Source organism: Neomonachus schauinslandi, chromosome 12 (genome assembly GCF_002201575.2).
Source record: "Neomonachus schauinslandi chromosome 12, ASM220157v2, whole genome shotgun sequence".
Taxonomy (NCBI): Eukaryota; Metazoa; Chordata; class Mammalia; order Carnivora; family Phocidae; genus Neomonachus; species Neomonachus schauinslandi.
Window position 1 is genome coordinate 461,075 of NC_058414.1, and position 26,520 is coordinate 487,594.

Here is a 26,520-nt window from a genome sequence, read left to right on the forward strand (position 1 = left end):
GCACGCCCACACATCCAAGCAGACGTGTCCCCAGCAGAGGGGGTCCCTGTCTCCACGGACCCCGGGGGTGCACACCCACACATCCAAGCAGACGTGTCCGTGTGTGCTTGTGTGCACGCAGACCGCCCAGGCTCCGAGGTCCCGTCTGCTCACCCAGGTAGTCAGGGACGTGGCCCAGGTGAGGCTTCACCACGGCAGGGTGCAAGGGCAGGTCGTGCCGCAGCAGCTGGAGGTCCCGGGGGTTGTCTTCAAAGTACGTCTGCGGGGGAGACGGGCACACGGCAGGGTCAGTCTGCCTCCTGTGGCTCTGCAGGGGCCCTTGGGCAGGTGTGCTGTGCCCTCCCAGCGGTGCCACCGCTCTGGTCTCCCCCGCCCCTCAGGTGCCGCATCTGTGGGACACTGCCCTTCCTGAGGCAGCCACGCCCCACACGCTCTCCTCACAGGGCCCCAGGCGGAGCCCCCCACCACGGCAACGTGTGCTGAGGACAGACTCTGCAGCGCTGATTCTGCGTCCGCCACGGATGCTGAGCCTCACCCTGAGCCTCTCTGAGTGCAGAAGCTCCTCCTTGATCTCCTTCAGCCTCGCCTCTCGAATGGCCTGTTTGGTCACTGAGCGCATGGCATCCTGGGTATGGACACCAAAGCTCAGGATGGGGGGCGGGGCGCTGCCCTGTCCTCCCTGTGCCTGAGTGCTCAGCGGCGGGGGTCTGATCCAGGGGGACTCCTCCACCCCCAACCATGAGATCCCACTCACCCGGCAGCGGTAGCGGAAGCCCTCGATCTCCTCCATGCGGAACTGATAGGGAAGCAGGACGGGGGCCCCATTCTCTGTGGAGAGCACGGCAGTGAGGGTCCCCTGAAGGTTCAGGGCGGGTCTACCGGAGGCCATCTGCTCAGAGGCCCCCGCAGGCCCTCCCTGGGGCGAAGCAGCCCAGCACTCAGCCCACACCTTCCCTGCGAGGAGCACGTATGGTGAAACAGCCGGGTCTCGTGCGCAGCCCGGGACAGCTGCTCCAACACGCTGCGGCTGGGCAGCCCGTCGTCCCCTGGGTGCCCGTCACAGCAGCCTCAGAACCCGCCCACCTACCCACTCTCCTCCCCCACGGCCACTCTGGACACTCGACATCCGTGACAAACCGGCGTCTCAGCGCAGCAGCAGCACTCGCGCTCCCGCCAAGCAGCGTCCCGGTCCCTCTTCTGCACGATCCCACAGGGTCCTTCCCGGACCCCCAACACAAGCAGGACTGAGGCCCCTTTGGGGAGCCTCCTGGCTGGTGGGCAGCCCCACCCATGCCTCCTCTGCCAGCCGCTGCCCACAGCCCTGGAACAGCGCCAACTGCCTCAGCGTCACCTCTGGAAGGCCCAGCGGGCGCCCGGACCTGGGCCTGCCAACTGGGGAGTCAGGGAAGGACCCCCCTGCCCCCCACTGGGCTCCCTCTCCCAGGGTCCCTGGGAGACACCACCAGCCCCATCCCCATCTCCCAAAACCTCTTCCCCTTCCTTAGCCCTTCTGCCTCTCGAGTCCGGACCTCGGCTTGCTCTCTCCTCACAGGGCCCCAGGCGGAGCCCCCCACCACGGCAACGTGTGCTGAGGACAGACTCTGCAGCGCTGATTCTGCGTGAGGCAGGGATGAGGATGGAGCAGGAAGAAGGCACAGGGCGGGGCTGAGCGGGAGGTGCTATCTCACCACCACTGGGCCTAAGGCATTGTGGGAGGAGAGCGCGGGGGTTCTTACCTCCGCTGAGCAGCTCCTCGATCGTGCCCAGGTGGGGCTGCTCAGTGGGCAGCACGAAGGTCAAAACCATGCCCGGGTTGTTGGCGCGTGCCGTCCTGCAGGAACAGACGGCCCAGCCTGAATCTCTGGCCCAGGGCCCGAGGTCCTGGTGCCTGCCCACCACGCCCCAGCTCTCCCACCTGCCAGCTCGATGGATGTAGGCCTCAGGGGTGGGGGGCAGGTCAAAGTTGAGCACAGCAGACACGTGGTGGAAGTCTATGCCCCGGGCCACGCCTGCCTCCGGATCAGAAGCCCTGTGGGTAGACGTCCCAACATCAGACTGACCACCCCTCCTCCAGGCCAGCGATCTCAAGCCATTTAGTCAGCAAAATCACTTAGTAAAGCCTTCCACAAGATCAGAGGAGTCTAATAGGTTGAACACCCTAAAATCAGAACTATCTCAGAAGCTGAGGTAGCAGGGGTGGCCGAACCCTCGCCCTGACCTCAGTGCCGGGGGAAGGACGGAACTCACCGCACCAAAGGACAACCTGAGAACCACCCCCAGCCAGACAGCCTGTTGGGCAGGCAGAGACTGGGGCTCCCGATTGCTTCGGAAACCTCCTCCTCACGGGTCACAGCTGCGTGTCCAGCAAGGCTGCACGTCTCCCCTTGTAGGACGACCCCCAACAACCCACTACGTTTGGTCCTTCCTGCTGCCTCAGGGTACGTGCACGCGCGCCCTTTGCTCTTCTCCAGACTTTGGCAGCCAAACGAGGCCCCACCAGCAGCCAGGCCCCAACGCTGGACCCCTTGCTCTGGGCATCCGGTTTCACCACCTTCCGAAAGACTGAGAAACAGTCTCCCTGCAGTGCACTGGGGAAGGGAGACACCAGCACTCACCTGTCCCCCTTGGATCCTCGGCCCCGACGCTTGCCCTTGACCGGGGCCCCCAGGACTTCGGCGTCGGTCGCTATGACGCAATCGTAAAAGCCCTGGTTGAACTGTGAAATGATGTGGCACCTACAGCCCAAGAAAGAGGAAGGCTCAGCCCCCAGAGCCAGTGGGAGGCTCCCCCCCCGACATCATTACAACCGTCACCCTGACTCTTCCCTCTTTTCTAGCTCTGCTCCTGCATAACCTTCGTGCCTCAGCTCCTCGGCTGAAGACGAAGCAACGGCAGAAATCTCAGAGCCATGACACAGAAAGCCAGTGAGAATCGGTCGAGCCCACAGCCTGGCCTCCACCGCCCACTGAAGACACAGGAGCACCCCCTGCGTCTCCTCTTCCCATGTCTCAGCCGAGGGGTCAGGCCAGGTGCACCTGGAGCACAGCGGGAGCTCTCCATTGAGCACGCAGGTGGGGATGCTGAACTGCTCCAGGAACAGGCGCAGCCGGTAACTCCTCTCCAGAGTGTTGACAAAGAGCAAGGACTTGCCGCGGATCAATGACAGCTTGAGCAGGGCATAGAGCAGCAAGAACTTATCTTCCTGTGTCTGACAGACTACCTGGAACTGCCGCAGCTGGTCTGGCCCCGGCAGCTGGGACTCCTGCAGCTTGAGAGTCACCTGCAGGGAAAGAGCCCTGTGATCAGGAAAGAGGAGGAGACAGAAAAGGCGCTGCACGCTGCTGGCTCAAACCAGGGCACCCCACGTCCCCTCCCACTGGGTGACGTGACAACTCAAAGTGCCCCAGCCGTTACGCTGCGCAGAGAACGTACGGTTACAACGTGCTGGGGGCACAGAACAGAGAAACACAGGGTAAGTGAGGAGGAATGCCCCGCAGCAGCAAGCTATCAGGAGAGCCAAGTTCACGAACACAAGAGCTTTGGCCGTGCCACTCAAAGCAGCCTTTCTGACTCTCGGGGGTCCCTGCTTCAGCCTTTAGGTGAAGCATGTTTAAACCACGCCCAGCAGATATCTGCAATGATGTAGCGACTGCAGACTGGTGGATGGGGGGGGTCTTGATGACCACCAGCTTCTAGTGCCTCAGAACCAGGGGGGCGGGTGCCTGGGTGGCTCAGATGGTTGAGCGTTTGCCTTCGGCTCAGGTCATGATCCTGGAGTCCCGGGATCGAGTCCCGCATCGGGCTCCCTGCTCGGCGGGGAGTCTGTTTCTCCCTCTGACCCTCCTCCCTCTCCTGCTCTCTGTCTCTCGTTCTCTCTCTCTCAAATAAATAAATAAAATCTTAAAAAAAAAAAAAAAAGAACCAGGGGGGCTACATATCAGGGGCCCCGATGCTTCCGTAGCGCCCTTACTGGATTATGGAGTACCAGCTCCTTGAGTGCTTGGACGTCCTCGTTAAAGGTAGCCGACATCAAAAAAGCCTGATAAATCCGGGGCAGGTGACTAGAACAAAACAGAGCCGGTCAGCCTCCAGCTCCAGGCCCTAGTGTCTAGTCACAGCTGCACACTCCCCTTCCTTACCAGAGCAGACTTTTGAGTTCTTCCTCGAAACCAAAGGAGAAAAGAAGGTCAGCCTCATCCAGCACCAGCAGCTCCAGGGAGTCTCGCAGGACCAAACTGTTCTGCTGCAAGTGGTTCAAGACGCGCGATGGGGTCCCCACGACTATGTCGGGCTTCTCCATCAGCACAGCTCTGCAGGTGGGCAACACCTCCGTGTCGGAGAGTATGCAGCAACTCACACCGCACCCCGAGCGGCCCCGTTTACTGCACACAAACCCAGCAAATCCAATCCTGCATCTCTGTGCAGGTTCACTCTACGGCCCCGTGGCTCTCACCCACCGCTCAGAGGCTGAGTCTTCGGTAGCAGAGACGTTAGCCACCCGGATGTCTCGAGCGCAGTAGGCAGCCAGCTGCTGGATCATGGACCGGGCCTGCCGAGCCAGCTCCTTGGTGGGCACCAGGACGAGACCTCTCACAGCCTGCTCTACTGCAGGGCCTGTCTGCAAGAGCACAAATGACAGACTTCAGCCAGCCAGCCCGCGTCCTCAGGGCCACGTAAGGCCCCCGACAATCTGACCGAACGGTGGGGCCTCCCACCAACCCCTCACTGACTGCCACCCTCCCCAGAACAGAACAGAGGGTAGAACAGAGGGCTCTTTCCCCGGGCACTGACCCTCAAAAGACACAACTCCGCGGTTAGCACGTTACTGAAAATCCAACACCTAGAGCGCTGGACGTTCGCGCTAATTCTACAAACAAAACCGGGAGACCTGCCCGCTTTTTACAGCACGAAGAAGAGAAAGGGACGCGCTCGAGAAGACGCCAAGAAGAATGACAGCAGCGCCGCACCGGAGCCAGGCGACCCGAACCCCAGCCCGGAGCGCTGAGCACAGCGGCATCCCGGGCCGGCCTTCGGGGTGCGAGGCCGGCGGGAGCCCCGGTCCCCCCACCCCGCCGCCGCGACCCACCGCCTTCCTGTGGAGCAGCAGCTGCAGCACGGGAATGGCATAGGCGGCCGTCTTCCCCGAGCCCGTGCGGGCCCGAGCCAGCAGGTCCTTCCCCTCCAGCGCCAGCGGGATGGCCTTCTCCTGGATCAGCGTGGGTCGTGACCAGCCCAGGTCGGCGACGGCCTAGGAGACACGACGCGCGGCTCAGCGCGCCGCCCCGCCGCCACCCCCAGCCACGTCGGCCCGGCCGCTCAGCACCCCCGGGTACCTGCAGGAGCCGGGGGTCGAGACCCATGTGCTCGAAGCCCAACGCCTCCGGGTCCGCCATGCCGCGACGCTCCGGGGACAGCGCGCACGCACGGCAGGAAGCGCGACGGCGCGTGGGACGCCACCACCAATCAGCTTCGCGGGCACCGCCCCCTCCCGGAAGTGCTGGAGCCTGGGCTTCCGGCGTCCCGGCGGGGCTCCGCGGCTGCGCGGGGCGCAGGGCCCGGGGTCTCCGGGAGGTGCCCTCGCTGGCCGCCGCCGCTGCTCGTGCCCCGGGGCGGCTCCCGGCTCTCCCTTCAGTCCGCGCTTCCTTTAGCAGCCTCGCCCTAGGAGCTGGGCCGGCACCTGCCGTGCCCTCCGAAGCTGGGTGCCCGGCGGGGGCGGCCCTGGGGGGAGCCAGCACGGGGTCCAGGGGCACGGGCGGGCCTGTGGGTGCCCATCAGTTACCCGCACAGCTTAGCGAACAATGAGGACTCTCGGTTCCCTGTCGCTGCCACAGCCAGTCCCCGTAAACCCAGGGGCAGAAAACAGCACGCATGTATGCTGTGGTTGTGCGGTTGTCTCGCGGGGTCTCGCTGGGCTGAAACCAGAACGTGGGCAAGGCTGCACTCCCTTCTGGAGACTCCAGACGGGTGACTCCTTCCTTGCCTTGCCCTTTGCCCGATGGCCCACTTCCTTCCTCCCCCGAGCCAGCGACGGAGGCTGGAGTCCTCACGTCTCACCATGGCGACCTTTTGCCTCCACTTTTAATGAACCTTGAGATGACCCTGTTCTCACCCACCTAATCCGAGATGATCTTTCCATTTTAAAGTCAATCGATAGCAACCTTCATTCCCTTTTGCTAGGAAACCAGGCCTCACCACGACCACCCCCCCCCCCCCCCCCCGCCGCTCCTCCGGTTTTTGTGGTAACGATGTCATACAGTCTAAGAAAGCAAGAATTTCAGAATAGAAGCAGGGTAGTATTGGGAGGAATATCAAAATTCCCTGAATGTAGCCAAACTTTCTAAAAACAACTTCCCTAGACCATGACGTATCTGTGATTGTCACACAGCAGCACGGAAATCCTCCCTGCAGCCGCCACCCGCTGGCCCATCCTCTGGCCAATGATATTCTACCTGCCCCATCAGTGGGACAAACGCCCCTTCCCATCAAACCTTGACAAGAGGAGAAACCCAGAACTTACCCACCTACTGGCAGAATCAAGATGCACTCAATTCTGTCTATAGCGGGACAGACCAAAGAAGGCTGCCCTGGCTCTCAGCCGTGGTTGCGTGCCCTCCCACAGCCAAGAACAGCCACAGTAGCAGAGACAGGTTCCCTTCCAGACCTGTCCCATAGTCCCCGGGAACCTCAAGCCAGAGGCCCACACGGCTAACCAGTTCCAGGACCACCTCATTTTCCCTGGGTTCATTCTAACCTAAGAAAACTGAAAACCATCCTAAATACTCAAACTTCAGAGAATAGTCACTTATGGTTATTTCACCTCATTGGACAGTTATACAACCACCCAGAATTAGAAATATGAGGAACACTTAATTTTAAAAAATACTTTAAAAATATTAAATGTCAAAGCCTAGAAAACAAACTTTCATGTGTTTTTATGAGTAAAAATAGGTACATATATGAACTGTATAGGATGTAAAGAAAAAGATTTCACCCTGTCGGTCAAATAAGTAGTGTATATTAAATAAATATGTATAATAAATAAAAGCATGAAGTAAAAAGCCAAGAGCAGGCAATTTTTTTTGTTTCTAGTCTTTTGAGAGAGAGAGCGCACAAGCCAGCTTGGGGAAGGGGGGCATAAGCAGGCTTCCTGCTGAGCAGGGAGCCCGATGCGGGCTCCATCCCAGGACCTTGGGATCATGACCTGAGCCAAATGCAGACGCTTCACCGACTGAGCCCTCCAGGCAAAAGCAGGCAAGTTTAATACACAAGGGCAGAAGGGCAACGTACTAAGATGCTTCAGTGTAACTCTAGGGGCCGAGAAACAGGTACTTCATCTCCTCACGGGATTCCCGGCCGGTGGGCCTACGTGTCTGACCTCTGTGAGTGGCCATGCCACCGCACCCACGAATGCCCATCAGGCCAAACCCTGGCAGCAGGAGCCCCCCTGCTGACGCCCTCCCACTGCCAGTCAGCATGGCAGCCAGCAAGGCCAGGGGCCTTTCTTCCACTGCCCTCTGTGCCTCCCCTCCGCCCACAACCTCTTAGTTCATTTTCAACACAGCTACTACAACACATTTTATTTCACTGGAAAAATCTGTATGAAGAACCAAATGTGGTTCCTGTGAAGAAAACATTTAGCACAGCTTAAATAAAAGTGAAGAAAAGAGGGAGGGGAGGAGGGCCCTGCTTGTGCTCGCTCCGCCACTACCTCAGCCTGGGGCCCGCGGGGCTGGAAATCCCAGGTGTCCCGGGGAAGTCCCTGCTGGGCCCTCTCAGAAGGCCTGGAGAGCACCCCTGGTGTCTGAGAGCTGCTGGGGCCCTTAGCGAAAATGTACGATACACAGACTGCAGACGAGGCCGCACTGGTCTTTTCAGCTACTCAGACACAGGCAGGAACACTTCAACTAGGAAGTAAAATATATATAATTTATCAAAAAATAGTTCTAATATATAGAAAAACATTTCAATCCTCTGAAGTCTCTGCCCCTTATTTACATTCACAAAGCCACTGACCAAACCCAGGACTAACGAGGGAACAGTGAGGCAGGGACTCCCTGGTGGGCATTTCAGCCACCTACTGCCTAAATAGACAGAACGAGAGAAATTAAAGGAATAGCAGAGGTTTTTTTCACTTGCTCTTTTTGTGACAGGATAGAGGGGAATCACCGGAGGTGAAAGAAGCAAGACTTTGTCCCAGGTCAGTTTCAACTCTGCACAAACCCCAAAACAGACCTTTGAAAACTCAGACCAATGTCCTGGGTCCTTGAGAACCAGTGTGAGCGAGTGGCTGATGTGAGTGCTTTGTTGCCATGGAACCAATGTGGCTTGTATTCTTTTTTCATTTTTTTCCCTCAAAATCCAGATGGATAAGGTAGTGGGTGGGGAAAGTACCAGATAATTGAGGTGATGGGGAGGGATCATACGGAGAGGATACTACACCAGCTTCTTGGCCTCAAAGAAGCTTTTGAGGTGACGCATCTGCCAGATACCAGTGAGGATGAGGATGACCGTCTGAGCAATTGACCACCACAGGACCCTCTGGTTGGTGCTCTCGCTGGTAAGACGGAAGCGCTCTTCGCGATACTGCGTGAGACAACGGGCCAGAATTAAACGTGCAGGACAAACGGTCCCAGCTGTTGTGAGGCCGCCCCCTCCTGCGAGAAATCCGCCTTCAGGACCAAATGCCTTCTGAGACACTGCCTCGGATTCCACCGGGAGTGCCCCAGGAGAGTGTGTGCTGCCCCTCCACAAGCATCTCTGCTAGGTCGGGAGCTGTGCTCTCTTCACTTCCGTCTACAAAGCTTGGAAACGGCCGTGTAGACAGACACTCTCCACCCCGTTCTCTGAACAGCTGAGCTCCCAATCGGGAAAGGCCCCAAACAGAAACTTCCAGTGGGCGTAGCAGGCACAAAGGTCAACTGCCACATCCGAGAACAGTCAGATGCATGCTTACCCTCTGGTAATCCTGCTCCTTCTGGATCTGTTCCACCTGATCAAGCAGCTGGCGGGCTCGGAGCTGGAGCTCGGTCAGTTTGTCCTTGGCAGCAATCTCGGGGTAGTTGTTGGCATGCTCCCCAACCTGGATGTCCAGGTGCACGCGCTAGAAAGACACAGGGGTGGTGCCCCAAAGCCCTAAGGTCAGAAACCCTCCGACTCTCTGTTCCAGGCTGGGGAACCTACTCCCGTCCCTGGCTGTGGGACAGAAATGCAACACCGTCTCTCTGATTGTGACTGTGTCCCAAAGTGTCCCAAAGGACGGTGGCCATTAACTCAAAACTCCGCGGAATCAGGGGAGAGATTCTGAGCTGTGGCCGAGGAGGCAATCCTCTTACCAGTCTGCCGCCAGCAAAGAGAGCCATCCTGGTGGAGTTGGAGTGCAGGCAGATCTGATGGTCACCGGGCGTGTGGGAGGTGAAGGTGAAGCGGCCGTCGGAGCCGTACTGCCGGGACAGCACCACCTGCAACGGGACACCCCGTGACAACCCCCACCTGCACGCAGCCCTGGCCTCTGAGCCCTGCACGGCCCAGAGAGCTCCGGGGAAGCGTGGCCTGGTGGAGGCTGCAGACCGCCCGTGCCACAGCCCGAGCACGACCAGCGGGGCCCTACCTTGCCTTCCGGGTCCTTCACCTCCACATGCATGCCCAGGCCGGGGGTCGAAGGCAGGAAGACCTCCTTCTGCTTGTCCCACATCTGGGTGCGGTAGTTCCCTGCGGAGCAGACAGTGCCGTCACGACCCGCCTGCTCCGGCCGGCTCCCACACTCCGCGGGGCGCCGTGGCCGCGTCTGGGGGACACACAGGGCCCCGTCCTCCCTCGCCCCGCCTGACCGATGACCATGGTCTCGTCGGGGATCTCCTCGATGAAGCACCGCTTCTCGGTCTCGCCGATGTGGAAGTAGAGTCCCCGGGCGCCGGCTGCGCACAGCGCAAGCAGCAGCAGCGCCGGTCGTCCCATCGCCCGCCGCCACCCGCCCCGACACCTGACAACGCGCGCCCTCGGCCCGTCGCGCATGCGCGCGCATGCGCCCCAGTCCAGGCGACGCAGCAGAGCCGAGCGAAGAGCGCGCATGCGCTGTGACTCCCGCCCTGCGTCCTTCTCAATCCGCCGGTCTTCCGGGCCAAGCAGCCTGGCCGGGAGGAGAGTGCGCATGCGGGGGACGTCCGGATCTCCTTCCAGCCATCCGGGGGACGATACTTACTCCGACACCTACCTACGCGCGTCCTCCGCCCTGCGCGCATGCGCAAGCCTGCGCCCCGCGTCCAGGAGAGGCTGCGCGGCCGGGCTCGCAGTGCGCATGTGTCGATTCGTTCCCGACCCGCTTCTCCGCGGGCGGGACTTGGCGGGGGTCTGGCACTGGAGACGGGGCGTGGGGACGAGGGGTCCCAGGCGGGGGAAGGAGCTTGGGGACGAGGAATCCAGCATTGGGGAAGGAGCGTGAGGACGAGGGGTCCCAGGCGGGGGACTGGGAGTGGGGTCCCGCGCGGGGGAAGGAGCGTGGGGGCGGGGGTGTACTAGGCGGGGGAAGGGGCGCGGGGACGAGGCGTCTCCCACAGGGGAAGGAACATGGGGGCGTGGGGTCCAGCGCGGGGGACAGGGCGGAGAGGAGGGGTCCCGTGTTAGGGGAAGGGACGTGGGGTCCCGCGTAGGGGAAGGGGCGTGGGGACGTGAGGTCCAGCACTGGGGAAGGAGCCTCGAAAGCAGGGGTCCCGCGCGGAAAGCGGGGCGGGGGCGGCCCGAGCTGGTGGCGTGGACTCGGGAGTGGTGACGGCCAGGCGTGACTTGTGACCCTGCGGTTGTGCTGGGGTTTCCTGACCCTTGCGTGGGAGGCACTCACTGGGGGCGGGGGGGTGGGGGCCAGCGTTAGCGACCCTGCTGATCATAAAGGAGATGCGGAGGGCGTGGCACGACGGCTAATGAGAAAAGGGTTTCTTCCTCAAGTTTACTAGACTCTGCAGGATGAGGCGTGGCGACGCGTCAGCCTCGTTCTGTCCCCGAAGGCCCCGCGGTTTTCTGCCAACCTGTCAGACTGGACTGCTCTTTGTGCCCTGGGTGAAGGCTGAGGACCTGGGGGTCCCTGAGAAGTGCACGGGGGGCTCAGCGCGCCTCTGCTGAGAGCTGTCCTTGCAGAGAAACCCTGTAGCAGCGCTCTGGGTGCTCTGGGCCTGGTTGGTGTGTATGCTGCTGTCTATCCTGTAAGTGCTGGTTCTGAGCCAACACAAATATCCTGGGGATCAAAGAAAGTCGTTTGAAAGGCAAGCTTCCTCAGCAGCAGTTCTGTGTGAGGACCCGGTGCCTCTGTTTAAAGCTCTCTTCTTCAGAAGCTGGAAATTGGGGTTTGGCCTGAAACTCCCTGATTTTTAAATATGGGCATTTAACTCACTTATGTCTAATGGAATGACAATAAGCAATCTGGCCACCTTCTGCAGTCTGACCTCAGTTCCAATCTGGAGGACAGGCTTGGGTTAACTGACCACCTGTGTGCTGTTCCAGCCCCCCCCCCCCCCCCCGCAATTGCGTTGAACATGTGGTGCAAAATGAGACTGAAAATCTGGGCTAAGAAAATGGAGGGAGAGTGTGAGGAAAAGAATAAGTAGGGTGACCGGGCATGTTGGCCTCTCCTAGTTACAGCACCCCCTTCTCTGGGACAGAGGAAGATGAACACCAAGCCAGAACATTGTTATTGGGCATAGAGTCACAGCTGAGCATGGTTGAAAACTTCGTTTTAAATTTTTTATAAAGAGAATTTCCAAACACACATAAAGAGGGAATAGTTACAATGAACTCTGATATACTCATCACCTGCCTTCAACAAAAATCAGTGTTTTGCCTGTCTCATTTCTTTTGGTGTGTTTTCCCTGAAGTATATCAGTGTATTTTTTTGGACATACATCATTTCACCTATAAATACTTGAGTGTATATCTCTAACAGACAAGGACTTTTAAAAATACCATTATCACATCCAAAAAAATTAAACAACTCTTTAATGTCATCTAATACTTAGTATATGTTCAGTCCCCCCTCCCCACCATTGCCTCAAAAAAACACTTGAGATTGCTTAATCAGGGTCCAAACAAGGTAAAGTCACTGCATTCAGGGACACAGCTCCTAAATCTCTTTGTTGTTGATGATGTGCCATTTCTTACTGAAGCACCTGGATCACTGGACCAGTAGAATCCTCCACGTTCTGGACTGGGTGGGTTGTAGCTTAACATGTCATTTCACGTGTATTTGTCACTGCTGTATCCTGTAAACCGTTAGATCCACAACCAGGGAGGATTTGCAGTGAAACTAATTGTGACTGCGTACATTACAATCATTACCCCTTTTAATGTTCAGATTGTCTCAGAAGATGTCCCAAGTTCTCTGCCCTTTTAACACAACTCAGTCTTTAGTGGCTTCCTTGCTTTCCATTTTGTACCCTTGCCCGCCCTACACACAAAATCTGCCGTTTAGGGGCGCCTAGGTGGCTCAGTCGGTTGGGCGTCTGCCTTTGGCTCAGGTCATGATCCCAGGGGCCTGGGATCGGGCCTCCCATCGGACTCCTTGCTCAGTGGGGAGTCTGCTTCTCCCTCTGCCCTTCCCCCTGCTCGTGCTCCCTCTCTCTCTGAGCTCTAATAAAATTTTTTTAAAATTTGCTGTTTATCCAAGGAATCTTGATTCACTTTAGTGACAAATGGTATTTATATTTCTAATGTTGTAATTTTTTTTTCAAGACCCTAAAATTTGTCCTGATGGGTAATCTTAAAGAGATTGCATTACCCACAGTAGAAAACCTACGTTAGGTAATCTAAATACCCAGGCCCCAAAACTTTTCCCCTCAAAGGTGGTGGGCAATTACTGCCAACATTTACCTAAGCCAGCTGTCCCTTCATTCAACCAGTATCTATGAGCAGCCACTGTGCCAGTGTTCTAAACCCTGGGGACACAATGGTGAACAAAACAAAAATCCTTGTCCTCGTGGATTTATTTTGATTATCACCCTTCAATACATCCTCTATAGCATGCCAGAGGCAGACAGGTGTCAAGGAGAAAAATGAAGCAGGGAAGAGGTTAGGGAATGTATTGGGTTGAATGGTGTCCCCGCCAAAGAGGTATCATCAATATTGAAATCCCTGGAACCTGTGAATGTGACCTGCTTTGGAGTCTTTCCAAATGTAATTAAGGATCTGATGTGATAATCCTGGATTATCCTGGGCCCTAAATCCAGTGACCAGTGTCTTCATAAGAGACATGGAGACACCCACACACCCACAGAATGGCTGCTATAAAAACCAAATAGAAAGCAGGATTGGTGAGGATGTGGAGAAATCAGAACCTTGTGAACTGTGGGTGGCATCATAAATGGTGCAACCACTATGGAAAATAACATGGAGGTACCTCAAGAAATTAAAACTAGAACTACCATGTGACCCAACAACCCTACTGCCGAATGTATCTCTAAAAGTACTGGAGACACGACCTTGAAAAGACACTTGCATACCCACGCTCACAGGAGCACCATTCACAGTGGCCAAGAGTAGAAGCAGCCCAAATGTCCATCAATGGATGAACAGACAAGAGATCGTAAGTGGTACATACACACCATGGAATATCATTCAGCCTTGAAAAGGAAGGAAATCCTGCAGTGTGCCACAGCATGCATGAGCCCTGAGGACGGTATGCTAAGCAAAATAAGCCTGTCACAAAAGACAAATACTGCATGATTCCACTTGTAAGAGGGAATCTGAAGTAGTCAAACTAGTAGAGACAGAGAGTAGAATGGTGCTGGGGGAGGGGAGGATGGGGAGTTGACTAATGGATACAGAGTTTCAGACTTGGAAGATGAAACAAGTTCTGGAAATCTGTTCCACAAGGTAACTGTCACTGAACTGTACACTTAGTAAAGAGAGGCGCAGATAAAAAGACTCAGCCATGTGATCACAGAGGTAGACATTGGAAGGGATGCAGTCACAAGCCAAGGAATGCCTGGAGCCACCAGAAACTGGGAGACAAGCAAGCAAACCTCTCCTAGAGTCTCTGGAGGAAGCACAACTCAGCTGACATCTTGATTTTGGACTTCTGTTCTCTAGAATTGTAAGACAATACATTTCTGTTGCTTCAATCCACCATATGTGTAGTAATTTGTTATGGAGACCAATATAGGGAGTGTCTGATTAGAGGCGCGGTGGGGTACGGTGGACTGGCCAAAGAAGGCTCACCGAGAGGGTGCTGTGTGAGAGAGGTCCTGGGGGGCAGGTTACGTGCCTCCCTGAAGAAAGAGCAAGAGCCCCAAGGCTGGCGTGAGTTGAACATCAAGGAGGCCAGTGTAGCAGGAGGCACAAGCATGGGAGGGAAGTAGGAGGAGATGAGGTCCTAACTGGGGATGGGAGAATTGGGTGGGCCTGTTAGGCCACTTTAAGGACCTTGGCAAACGAGTGAGAACCCCTTAGGGGATTCTGAGTGAGGAATGACTTGATCTAACTCAGATTTTAAAATTCTGATCCTGTCCAGGCAGCAGATGATCACTGTACAATAATAGGGTCATCAATGGATCAAAGGATCAAATCACTGATGTAAGTAATGTTCAATCTACATCAGGTCTTTTGGGGGCACCTGGGTGGCTCAGTTGGTTAAGCGTCTGCCTTCGGCTCAGGTCATGATCCCGGGGTCCTGGGATCAAGCCCCACATCGGGCTCCTTACTCAGCAGGGAGCCTGCTTCTCCCTCTCCCTCTTCCTGCTGTTCCCCCTGCTTGTGCTCTCTTGTCAACGTCTAGTGCGTTGGGGTCCCTGGGTAGGGGTCTACAAGAAACCAGGACACAGGGGATGCAGAGCAAAGGCAGCACTTGCAACTGCATGCTGCAGTTTATTTTTCCCATATTTTTATAGCAGAAGAAATCAGATAATTAATCATACTCAACAACAGAACCTGATCAACAAGTACCAAAGAGTACAATGGAAACGCATAACAACTATAATTGGGAACTCTATGACCTGGAAATTTTAACCTATTGACGTTAGCTTGTTTACGAGCTCTCGTGGTCACTCATCCTTGGAAGACAATGTGTTTTGATCCTTTGAGTTAAGGAATAGAGCCAATCCCCGCTGTCCCAGGCCTCCAGGGCCGCCTCGTGATCCACAGGGAGGAGGACATTTCCTCCCCCTCATCAGGTTTGCCTGGTTTCCATGGCCACTTCAGCAGCTCCAAAGGCCCGGGGGCTGCAAGGCTAACCTACCTGTGCCACCTCAATTCCCTCTTTTTTCTTTTGTTGTAACAACATAGCCTTCCATAGGGTGGCGAAAGAGCTCTGGGTAGGTCGAAGATGACAAAAATATAAGAGAATAAAACAAATAACTACAACAAGCAAGATAAGGCCAATGCCCCCAGCAGTATGTCCCAGACTCTGTATAATTCCCTTTGGGTCTAGCCCTTCTAAATGCTTATCTAAATTTTTAAGAAATATATCTGCCAAAGTCGCAGCGTCCTCAGTTTGGAATGATTTTATGACGATGGCGACAAGGACTCAGACTCAGTTGTGCCATAGCTTGTACTGGAAAATCAAAACTTGGAGCGCGATCCTTTCGTCCGTACGGCACCGTCCGAATTGGTCCGCGGTTGGAGCCACCGGGCAGGGATCCAGGAGCATGTTTGTCCATCCTCTGTAGAAACATAAGCATAACCCTTTCCTCTATAAAGTAACAATCCTGGTTGCTATTCGGCGTCGGCAGCTGGTTTATACCATATAGCCTCTTTTAACAGGGAGGAGGTGGTTTCTCCTTCAATAAAATGTTTTTCTGCTCTGGACAAAATATCTCCTTGTGGGAGATTTAAGAAATTCAAGGTAAACAAGGCCTGATTTAGGATAGATCGTGCGTTAGATTGTGTAAAGGCTAAAAGAGGATTCCCTTTCCTCCGTTTTAATTTTTTAATTTGTAATTTTAACGTGCCATTTGCTCGTTCAACGATTGTTTGTCCTTGTGGGTTATATTCTATGCCTGTTTTATGAATAATGTTATATTGTTCACAAAAGGACTTGAATTTGTTACTAGTATAAGCAGGGCCATTATCAGTTTTAATTATACTAGGTAATCCCATTACCGCAAAGGTTTCTAATAAATGATTAATTACATGATTGGTTGTCTCTCCACTTTGGGCTGTGGCCCATATGAAGTGAGAGTAAGTATCAATTACTACATGGACATAAGAAAGCCGGCCAAATTGTGCAACATGGGTTACATCCATTTGCCATAATTCGTTAGGATATAATCTTCGAGGGTTAACACCAGCTTTTACTGATCTTAGGTGTAAAGGCCTGCAGACAGGACATTGCTTAATAATATTTTTTGCATGGCGAAAAGGGATTTTATATTGAATATGAAGTCTGCCGGCATTAGTATGTAATAATTCATGTTCTTCTTCAGCAGATGCAAAAGAGACCAAAGCATCAACTTGGGCATTACCATACGTTAAGGCACCGGGGAGATTAGTATGAGAACGAATATGAGTCACATAGATAGACGCATTTCTGGCTTGCAAAAGTTTTTGCAATGAAAGAAAGATAGTAAGTAGTGTAGTTTTGGGGGAGTAAACTACAGCAGTGCTAATATTTTTTAGTACTTCAACAGCATAGGCTGAATCAGCAAGAATATTAACATCCATAGGAAAATCCATTAAAACTTGGGCTATGGCAAATAATTCATTCTGTTGGACTGACTTAAAGTCCGTAATTTGAACCCAATATTTATTGGAAGTCCAATAAGCACTCTTTGTTTTTGACCCGTCAGTAAAGACAGTTGGTGCAGCAGGCAAAGGCTGATTACTAATTATATTTTGAACTACAAAATTTTGTTTACGAAAATAGTCCCATAATTTACTTTTGGGAAAGTGATAACTAATTTGACCAGTGAATCCAGCAAGGGCAATTTGTAGTTCTTCTAGAGTGTGTAAAAGAAATGAGAATTGATCCTTAGAAATAGGAATGACAATATCCATAACATCATTACCTGTTATAATAACGGCTCGATCATGAGCTTGCTCTATTAAATATGCTATTTGAACACCATATGGGGTAATATTTTTAGAAAAACGATGCTTAGTAAAAACCCATTCAATAGGCATATTATTTTGGTCTAATATAGCAGTTAGGTATTGACAGGTATGTAAAATATATAATTTTAATGGTAAAGAGGGATCAATCCGAGTTAAAAATCCAGATTTAATTTTTTCCTCCACTAATTATAATTTTGCCTTAGCTTTAGCAGTAAGTTGTCTAGGGCTATTTATATTCGAGTCCCCCTGTAATATTTCAAATAAATTATGTAATTGATAAGTAGGGATTCCCAATGTGGGCCGTAGCCAATTGATATCTCCCAAAAGTTTTTGGAAATCATTTAAAGTATTTAATTTATCTTTGCAAAGAGACATTTTTTGAGGTCTGATTGTATTTCTTTCTATAACATATCCTAAATAATTAACAACATTTCCAGTTTGAATCTTTTCGGGTGCAATAACTAGTCCAAATGGGGTAAGGTATTCAGGTAGGGATTTTAAAATTTTATTTAAGTCATCCTGATCTGGACTGGCAAATAAGATATCATCCATATAATGAGATATATACACTTGGGGCCAATGCTGACGCACAGGGCGTAAAGCAGTATCAACATAAAGTTGGCATATAGTAGGAGAATTCATCATACCTTGAGGCAAAACTTTCCATTGAAATCTCTGATAAGGGGCCTGTCTGTTAATTGAAGGAAGTGAAAAAGCAAAGCGTTTTCTATCATCCTGATGAACAGGAATAGTGAAAAAGCAGTCTTGTAAATCAATAACCATAGTATGCCAATTTTGGGGCAATGCTGCGGGTGAAGGCAAGCCGGGTTGGAGGGCCCCCATGGGGAACATGGAGTTATTTACTCCATGTAAATCGGTGAGAAGACGCCATTTACCTGAAGCCTTTTTTATTACAAAAATAGGTGAATTCCACGGAGAAGTGGAAGGTTCAATGTGCCGCTTACATAATTGTTCTTGAATCAATTGGTGAGCAGCAGCAAGTTTTTCTTTTGTTAGAGGCCATTGTTCAATCCATAAAGGGTCATCCAATTTCCATAAAATTTTTATAGGCTCCATCTACAATTAAAACTCTAAATGAGCTCCCCATTGTTCTAAAACATCATGGCCCAAAATGTTTAAAGGAACATCTAAAATATAAGGTTTCAAGACAGCCACCTGACCATCCTCCGAAGTGAATGTTACAAATTGAGAAGCTAGACCAATACTTTGAACAGGAGCTTTACCAACCCCCTTAATTTGGCAGGGTATTATACTATAAGGGACCTTATTAGACCAATCTGCAGTTTTAATAATAGTTATATCTGATCCAGTATCAATTAATACCGTAATTTCTTTGGAGTTTAATCGCACCTTTATCAAAGGTTGCATCTGTGTAATTTGAGTTGACCAGAAAACATTTTTCTTATCTGTGCTACCGAATCCACCTTGCTTTAAATTATTGGATTCTCCAACAGGAATAAAAGGTAGCAATATTAATTGAGCTATTTTGTCACCAACTTCAAATGTGATGTCCACTACAGAAGACATAAGAATCTGAATTTCTCCGGTATAATCAGCATCTACAATGCCTAAGTGAACTGTAATTCCCCTAGCATTTAAGCTAGACCTTCCCGTTAGGAGAGCGAAAGTTCCCATTGGTAAGGGTCCATAAATTCCGGTGGGTATTTTTTGAGGCCGATCACCCCCGATCAAGGTAAAAGCTTTTATAGCTGGTATGTCCACTGTGGCGCTGTGTTGGGTGGCTGGTTCAAGGGAGAATATGGTGGGTTTCCCCTGTTCATTTGTCCTGGGCCTGGGGTAGGGCCCGCAATTAAGTTTCCCTGTTGTTTTCCTGCAAAATTAGTATTTATTTTTGTGCGACATTCTCTAGCCCAATGCTTTCCTCTCTTACATTTGGGGCAAATTCCAGGCCCACGATCTTTTTCTGCCTTTTTTTTCTTTACAATTTCTTTTTAAATGTCCTACCTTTCCACAACCATAACACTTCATATTACCTGGGGGTTGAGTTTGCAAAGAACGCCAGGTAGTGGCCATAGTTTCAGCAAACATTTGTAGCTTCCTGTTCTCTGATGTTATATCTTTATATACTCTCAAGAAGGCATTAATATCACCAGTTTCCTTTACGGGGAGTAAGGCCCGTTTACAATCATCATTAGCATTTTCATAAGCTAATAACTTTAACAATTGCAGTCTGGCTTCTTCTCCAGCTACAGTTCTTTCTATAGTTAATTTTAACCGAGATAAAAACTCGACATAAGGTTCATTAGTTTTCTGTATAACCTTGGTCCAGGACCCATAATGTTCTCCTGTTGGTCGGATCCGTTCCCAGGCTTCTAAACTAATTTCTCGTAATTGATCATGTATTTCCTCTGGGGTGTTAGCTTGTGCTGCAACATCAGCATATTGCTCTATTCCTGCCAACATCTGATATGAAATAGCTTGAATTCTAGGATTGGCGCTAAGAGCGTTTTTATGGGCTTGTTCTAAGCAAAGCTCAGAAAACCACATCTGCCATTGCAGGTATTCTGGCTCTCGTAGTAGAGCTCTACATATTATTCTCCAATCCTCAGGAGTAAAAGTATTATAATGTTGGGCCATACCAGCCAATAACTCTTTAACATAATGCGACTGTGGCCCATATAATGTCACTGCCTTTTTTAAACGAGTTACATCTTCTATGTTTATACCATCATAATATGGCGCTTGAGCCACTCCCTGCACAGGAGGAGGCCTGATTACAGGGAGGGCAAAAGCATTAATATCTTCCTCTAAAGTATCATGATCCTTTATTCCATCAAGCTCAGCTAGCACAGCAGAAAAGAAAGGATTTTTTATTTTTATTTTTTTTAAAGATTTTTATTTATTTATTTGAGACAGAGAGAATGAGAGAGACAGAGAGCACATGGGGGGGGGGAGGGTCAGAGGGAGAAGCAGGCTCCCCGCCGAGCAGGGAGCCCGATGCGGGACTCGATCCCGGGACTCCAGGATCATGACCTGAGCCGAAGGCAGTCGCTTAACCAACTGAGCCACCCAGGCGCCCAAGAAAGGATTTTTTAAAGACAATTTTGGTCTGATAGATATCGGCTGCGCCGATGGTTGTGTTTGATCTTGTTTGGATTTCTCCGAGAAGGACATAATTTGTTGGAAAATTTTCCCAATATCCTCAATTTTTAGAGGAATCATATCTTTTGTTTCTATTTTAACATTAGAATTCTCATTACATTCACTAGGCTCTCGGGAAGATGTAAATTTGAAAGCGTCCTTCTCTACCTCCTTTTTCTCGTCAGAGTCTAAAGGAAGATTTTGTATAGCCGGAGTAATTTCTTTAGGGAAGTCCTCCACAGTCCTATCGTTCTCCATTGCTCGGAGCACCGTAAAAATCATTGACCAAATAGACCAAAATCGTACAGGGATTTTTTCTCCCTGCCTCATAGCCTTCTCTATATTATGTCTAACGCGCTGCCAACATTCCATATCTAAGGTTCCTGCTTCCGGGAACCAGGGATTCCATTCACGAACCACCTTCAAACACATTTCTATATCAGAAGAAGCTACAGTAACACCATAAACAGCGAGTGAATGCTTCAGCATTCGAACATAAGGAGTAGAAATTCCTTGTCCCATAACCCTGTAATATTGATGCTTACCAGTATTAGAAATACTCACCCCTCCTGAGCGAACTTCAGGGTCCCTGTTCGGGCGCCACTTGTCAACGTCTAGTGCGTTGGGGTCCCTGGGTAGGGGTCTACAAGAAACCAGGACACAGGGGATGCAGAGCAAAGGCAGCACTTGCAACTGCATGCTGCAGTTTATTTTTCCCATATTTTTATAGCAGAAGAAATCAGATAATTAATCATACTCAACAACAGAACCTGATCAACAAGTACCAAAGAGTACAATGGAAATGCATAACAACTATAATTGGGAACTCTATGACCTGGAAATTTTAACCTATTGACGTTAGCTTGTTTACGAGCTCTCGTGGTCACTCATCCTTGGAAGACAATGTGTTTTGATCCTTTGAGTTAAGGAATAGAGCCAATCCCCGCTGTCCCAGGCCTCCAGGGCCGCCTCGTGATCCACAGGGAGGAGGACATTTCCTCCCCCTCATCAGGTTTGCCTGGTTTCCATGGCCACTTCAGCAGCTCCAAAGGCCCGGGGGCTGCAAGGCTAACCCACCTGTGCCACCTCACTCTCTCTCTGTCAAATAAATAAATAAAATAGCTAAATAAATAAATAAATCAATCAGGTCTTTTGTTCCATCTTGCAGTTCACAGAAAATTCGGAAGTTCTAGGACATGGTGAGGAAACAAGAAGGCAAATCCAGAATATGGAACAACTGGCTTCTTCCAAACACTTCCAAACAAGATAAGAAACAAAAGTGGGGGAAATGTACTTAAAAACTGAGCTGAGAAGAAAGGACTAGAGGTGCACAATACTACAGAAGGTGTGTGACTGCCCCTGGGCCTCGGTGTGCTAGAATTGATGTGGGAAACAAAGGCAGAAGAAAAATTATTAAATTTCCTTATTACCTACAGTCCACTGACAAGTCCTTGAAACAGGCAAAGTGACCTTTTCTCTAGGGACTCAACTGCCCCGATGTTGACACTTTGCTAAGGGCAAAAGGCAATCTTAGGTCCAACCCCCAGGATCCTGTAAGTCTACTTTAACATATAAAAATTCCTTTGGAAACTTCCTTTATCTCTAAACCCAAGATACATGTTGGCAATCATCTCCCAAGCATATGGCCCACCGATCTACATCTGAAGGGTCTCATGACTAGGGTTTGTTAGATGGTAATAAATGACCTCTTCCCAACAATAGCTAGCCCCTCAAGGTCCTGGAAACCTTGCTTCCAAATTCCTTAGGGACTCACACTATCAGGAACAAGACAAGGAGGCCCATGTCCACCACTGCCATTCAAGATTGTCCCGGATGTTCCGACCAGATCAATTAGACAAGAAACTGAAGGCATCCAAACTGGAAAGGAAGAAAAACTATATTCACACGTGACATGATCCTATATATGGAAAAAATTCTCAAGAATCCAAGAGAAAGTTACCAGACCTGATAAATGAATTCAGCGGGGGCACCTGGGTGGCTCAGTTGGTTAAGCGTCTGCCTTTGGCTCAGGTCATGATCTCAGGGTCCTGGGATCAAGCCCCACATCGGGCTCCTTACTCAGCAGGGACCCCTGCTTGTGCTCTCCCTCTCTCTGTCAAATAAATAAATAAAATCTTAAAAAAAATGAATTCAGTGAAGTTGCAGGGCATAATATCAGTACACAAAAATCAATATACCAGGAATGAACAATCAGGAAAGGAAATTGAGAGCAATCCAGGGGCGCCTGGGTGGCTCAGTCGTTAAGCATCTGCCTTTGGCTCAGGTCATGATCCCAGGGTCCTGGGATCGAGTCCCACACTGGACTCCCTGCTCGGCGGGAATTCTGCTTCGCCCTCTCCCACTCCCCCGCTTGTGTTCCCTCTCCCGCTGTCTCTCTCTCGGTCAAATAAATAAAATCATTAAAAAAAAAAAGAGAGAGAGCAATTCCACCTACAGATGCTTCTCAAAACAAACACGCTAGTAATAACTTTAACCAAGGTACAAGGCTAGTACACTGAAAAGTAAAAATAATGCTAAAGAAAATTAAAGAAGACAGAACTAAATGGCAAGATATCCTTGGACTGGAAGACCCAATAGTTAGGACCCTGGAATCATGAGCCAAAGACAGATGCTTAACTGAGCCACCCAGGTGCCCCGTGGGGATAATTTCTTAGTGTATAAAAATATTAAATTACTATGATGTACACCTGAAATTAATGCTACACTGTAACTCAAGTGTACTTCAATTAAAAAAAAAGATACTCATCCAGTTCTGTAAAAAGCTAAAACTATGGGCGCCTGGGTGGCTCAGTTGGTTAAGCGATTGCCTTCGGCTCAGGTCATGATCCTGGAGTCCCGGGATCGAGTCCCGCATCGGGCTCCCTGCTCGGCAGGGAGTCTGCTTCTCCCTCTCCCACTCCCCATTTGTGTTCCCTCTCTCGCGGTGTCTTTCTCTGTCAAATAAATAAATAAAATCTTTAAAAAAAAAAAAAGCTAAAACTATAACATGCTCAGAAGAAACATGAGAGTAAACCTTCATGATCGTGGATTTGGCAACGGGTTCTTAGCTGTGACAGGAGAAAGTAAGAACAAACAGAATGGACTTCTTCAAAATTAAGTTTTTGTTCATCAAAGAACATTATTAATAAAATGAAGACAACCTATGGAATGGGAGAAAATATGTGTAAATCATAGATCTGATGAGGAATTATAACCTAGAATACATAAAGGAATCCACCAACTAAACAATGAACCAACAACCCAATTCAAAATCAGGGAAAGTCTTGGGGCGCCTGGGTGGCTCAGTCATTAAGCGTCTGCCTTCGGCTCAGGTCATGGTCCCAGGGTCCTGGGATCGAGCCCAACATCGGGCTCCCCACTCAGCCAGGAGCCTGCTTCTCCCTCTCCCACTCCCCTTGCTTGTGTTCCCTCTCTCACTGTGTCTCTCTCTGTCAAATAAATAAAATCTTTAAAAACAAAAAACAGGGAAAGTCTCCAACAGACTTTTCTCCAACAAAGATATACAAATAGCCAATGAGCACATGGGAAGATGTTCATCACTGGTCATTAGGGGAATGCAGATCAATACAATGATGAGAATACCTCACACATATAGTAAAATTTTAAAAAGGAAATAAATACTCATCAGAATGTAAAGAAGTTGAAAGCTTCGTGTATTGCTGGTGGGAACGTAAAATGATGCGGCTGCTGCGGAATACCTAGCGTAGTTACCACTGACCCACCGATTCCACTCCTGGGTACACTCACAATATGATTATAAACACATACTGCGCTCCACAGTTGCTTGTAAGCCACTGGTCACTGCAGCGCTAGTCACGGGAGCCAAAATGTGGAGACAATCCAAAGAGGAAGGGACAGACAAGGTGCAGTATGGCCACATGATGGACTATAATCCGCTCATAAAAAGGAAGGGAATCCTGACACCTGCTCCAACGTGGATGAACCTTGAAAACATTATGCTCAGTGAACTAAGCAAGGCCAAAAGAACAAATACGGTATGATTTCACTTCTATGAGGTACCTAGAGTCCTCAATTTACAGTGACAGAAGGTGTAGTAGAGGTTACCAAGGGAGGAGAGGGGAAGGGAACTCGAAGAATGGGAAGTTATTATTGAAAGGGTACAGAGTTTCTGTTGGGAGCCGTGAAGAAGTTTCAGAAATAGAAGGGTGATGGTTGCACAATATTGTGAATGTAATCAATGTTACTCAATGTACACTTTAAAATGACAGCATTTTAGGGGCGCCTGGGTGGCTCAGTCGTTAAGCATGTCTTCAGCTCAGGTCATGATCCCAGGGTCCTGGGATCAAGCCCCAAATCGGGCTCTCTGGGCAGTGAGAAGCCTGCTTCTCCCTCTCCCTCTGCCTGCCGCTCTGCCTACTTGTGCTCTCTCTGTCAAATAGATAAAATCTTCAAAAATAAATAAATAAAATAAAATGACAGCATATTTCCCTTACGTATATTTTACCACAATTTATTTAAAAAATGAGAGGATAATGGGGCGCCTGGGTGGCTCAGTTAGTTAAGAGTCTGACTCTTGATTTTGGCTCAGGTCGTGATCTCAGGGTCCTGGGATCTAGCCCTGCACTCATCCTGGAGTTGGCTTAGGATTCTCTCTCCCTTGGCACCCCCCCACCAATAAATAAATTCTTAAAAAAAAGAGATAGAGAGGATAAAAGCATACTGAAGTTTGCTCCCTGGTTCCTTTACCTTCTCCCAGCCTCCAGATCCTTATCCCACACACCTGTCCAACTTGCTCTCATGAGCACTTATACTCCTGTTCAAAACAAACAAAAAACAACCCCCCCCCACGCCCTACTTTGCCCTTCCCTTCTAAACACTGCTCTAAGTCTGTATCACATCCACGAGTGGGTAGCATAGTCCTCGCCCTGAATTCCAACCCAGATTCAGATATTTGTATCCTTTATGGAACTATCATCGTCAGCTGGCTGCCCCTGGTCACCCACCACCTACGCTGTGTCACAGGACACAGTCCTTGTCTTCAAGACGTCGGGGACATTCAAGGAAAAGAAGGCGGCATGGCCCAGCGTTTCCGGGAGGTCGGTCACCTGCACGCCACCTTCCCACCCTAACATCCAGCTCTCACAGCCTTTAAGCGCAATCGTCTACTGCAGAACAAAACTTTTATCGTCGCTGTGAACAGGGAACCAGCACTCGCCAGGAGCATCACAGATAAGCGGTCGCGCATCCGGAAGCCGGAGCAGCTCCGGTTCCAGCTCCGCGACTGCCCGCCCGGCGGCCGGTCAACAAGGGGCCGCGGAGAGGGAACAGCCGCAGACCCACCCAGCGGCGCCCACTGTCCCCACGGGTCCTCCCCACGGCCGCCCAGGTGTCCTCGCACAGGCCTCTTCCTTCCTCAGGGAAGCGGCGGCCCCGCGCAGTCGGGGCGCGTAGGGCAGCGTCCAGCTCCCGCTCGCGGCCCCGCCGCCCGTGGGACGCCCTGGGGTCCACGACGGCCTCCACACGCACCCGCCATTTGCTGAGGCCTCCCGTCCGACCAGCTACTTCCGCTCCGGCCACGCGGATCCAGCCCGCGGAGCCCCCGCCGGGCGACACCACGCGCCACGTGCAGAACGCCGGCCCACCCCGCCCACCGCAGACCACCGGCACCCCCCGCCGCAACGCCGGCGCGGCTCTATGACGCCAGGCCACGCCCACGCGGCGGGGCGGCCTTCTCCAGGGGCGGGGCTGCGTGCTGACGCCACACGCCGGGGCGGGGTCAAGAGTTTGGTGCCCCGGAGTGGGGTGTCGGCGCCTCCTTCGGGTGGAGCTGAGCCGGGGACAGGTAAGTGCGCGCTGCCGCCGGGCCTGGCCCGGTGCGGTAAGACCCGAGCCCTCGGGCAGGAGGCGGGGGTTGCGGCAGAGGGCGAGGGCGCCGCGTCCTCGTTGTCGCTGGCGCCGCGGTGACAGGGAGTGAAGCCGGATGGAGCAGGGCTGACGGAGGGAGGTGGGCGGGACGGGGCCTGACGAACGGGCGTGACAGCCAATGGCGCGGCGAGCGCCGCCTGACGGGCGGAGATTGGCGGGTGCGGGCGCGCGCGGGCGACGCGGGGGGCGCGCAGCGGCGCGCCATTGGCTGTGGCGGGCGTGGGGCGGGCCGCAGGGCGGATGTGAGGGAACGGGCGCCGCGGCCCGGGTGACCCCCAAGGTCGAGGAGGCGTCACGAGGGAGCCGCCCGGCGCTGTCCTGAGCGGGTCGGAAGGGCGGCGCGCTCTTGTTGGAGCGGCTGCGGACTGTGGGCCGTAGGCCGTGCTGCTCCCGCGCCTGTCCTGGCTGCGCGCCTGGGGAGACGCCCTTGTGCGGACCACCCGCAGCACCCCGTGGACTCAG

The 26,520-nt window shown here is 51.8% G+C and overlaps 3 protein-coding genes and 1 long non-coding RNA gene across 7 annotated transcripts in view; 1 reads left to right on the forward strand and 3 right to left on the reverse strand.

The window, feature by feature from the left end:
* The window catches only part of DDX56 (DEAD-box helicase 56), a 7,359-nt gene extending 1,809 nt beyond the window's left edge, over positions 1-5,550 (reverse strand). The window contains exons 1-12 of one of the 3 annotated variants that reach the window (XM_021703697.1): positions 5,334-5,550; positions 5,087-5,248; positions 4,458-4,618; positions 4,140-4,310; positions 3,971-4,061; positions 3,036-3,280; positions 2,616-2,735; positions 1,916-2,029; positions 1,737-1,831; positions 755-828; positions 536-625; positions 154-259 (exon numbers count right to left, since the gene is read on the reverse strand). In XM_021703697.1, coding sequence (XP_021559372.1) covers positions 154-259; positions 536-625; positions 755-828; positions 1,737-1,831; positions 1,916-2,029; positions 2,616-2,735; positions 3,036-3,280; positions 3,971-4,061; positions 4,140-4,310; positions 4,458-4,618; positions 5,087-5,248; positions 5,334-5,393 — 1,489 coding nt within the window. In that variant the 5' untranslated portion in view covers positions 5,394-5,550. Of the gene's footprint in view, positions 1-153; positions 260-535; positions 626-754; positions 829-1,309; positions 1,616-1,736; positions 1,832-1,915; positions 2,030-2,615; positions 2,736-3,035; positions 3,281-3,970; positions 4,062-4,139; positions 4,311-4,457; positions 4,619-5,086; positions 5,249-5,333 lie in introns of those variants that run through there. The other 2 variants (XM_044920075.1, XM_021703698.1) reach the window with 2 other exon arrangements.
* A 2,012-nt stretch (positions 5,551-7,562) lies between these two features.
* Positions 7,563-9,997, reverse strand: TMED4 (transmembrane p24 trafficking protein 4). Its single transcript, XM_021703695.1, has 5 exons — positions 9,828-9,997; positions 9,608-9,708; positions 9,333-9,458; positions 8,954-9,100; positions 7,563-8,583 (listed from the first exon to the last, which is right to left on the reverse strand). Exons 1-5 carry the CDS (start codon positions 9,952-9,954, stop codon positions 8,434-8,436), a joined length of 651 nt encoding a protein of 216 aa, XP_021559370.1. The 5' UTR covers positions 9,955-9,997; the 3' UTR covers positions 7,563-8,433.
* A 10,616-nt stretch (positions 9,998-20,613) lies between these two features.
* Positions 20,614-22,147, reverse strand: LOC110592676. Its single transcript, XR_002481119.2, has 3 exons — positions 22,117-22,147; positions 21,926-22,029; positions 20,614-20,794 (listed from the first exon to the last, which is right to left on the reverse strand). It is a non-coding gene; the product is annotated as an uncharacterized LOC110592676 (long non-coding RNA).
* A 3,189-nt stretch (positions 22,148-25,336) lies between these two features.
* OGDH (oxoglutarate dehydrogenase) overlaps positions 25,337-26,520 on the forward strand; it is a 71,755-nt gene continuing 70,571 nt past the window's right edge. For both annotated transcript variants that reach the window (XM_044919972.1, XM_021703754.2), the window contains exon 1: positions 25,337-25,975. The gene's annotated coding sequence lies outside the window, so the exon portion shown is untranslated. The remainder of the gene's footprint in view (positions 25,976-26,520) is intronic.

Bases quoted from the DNA above. Each gene is read 5' to 3' on its own strand.
- TMED4 (XM_021703695.1), bottom strand. From the start codon at position 9,954: ATGGGACGACCGGCGCTGCTGCTGCTTGCGCTGTGCGCAGCCGGCGCC. The intron at 9,459-9,607 runs GTAGGGCCCCGC...GTCCCGTTGCAG, and splicing joins TGAAGGACCCGGAAGGCAAG to GTGGTGCTGTCCCGGCAGTA. The intron at 8,584-8,953 runs GTAAGCATGCAT...TGTCTCACGCAG, and splicing joins AGGAGCAGGATTACCAGAGG to TATCGCGAAGAGCGCTTCCG.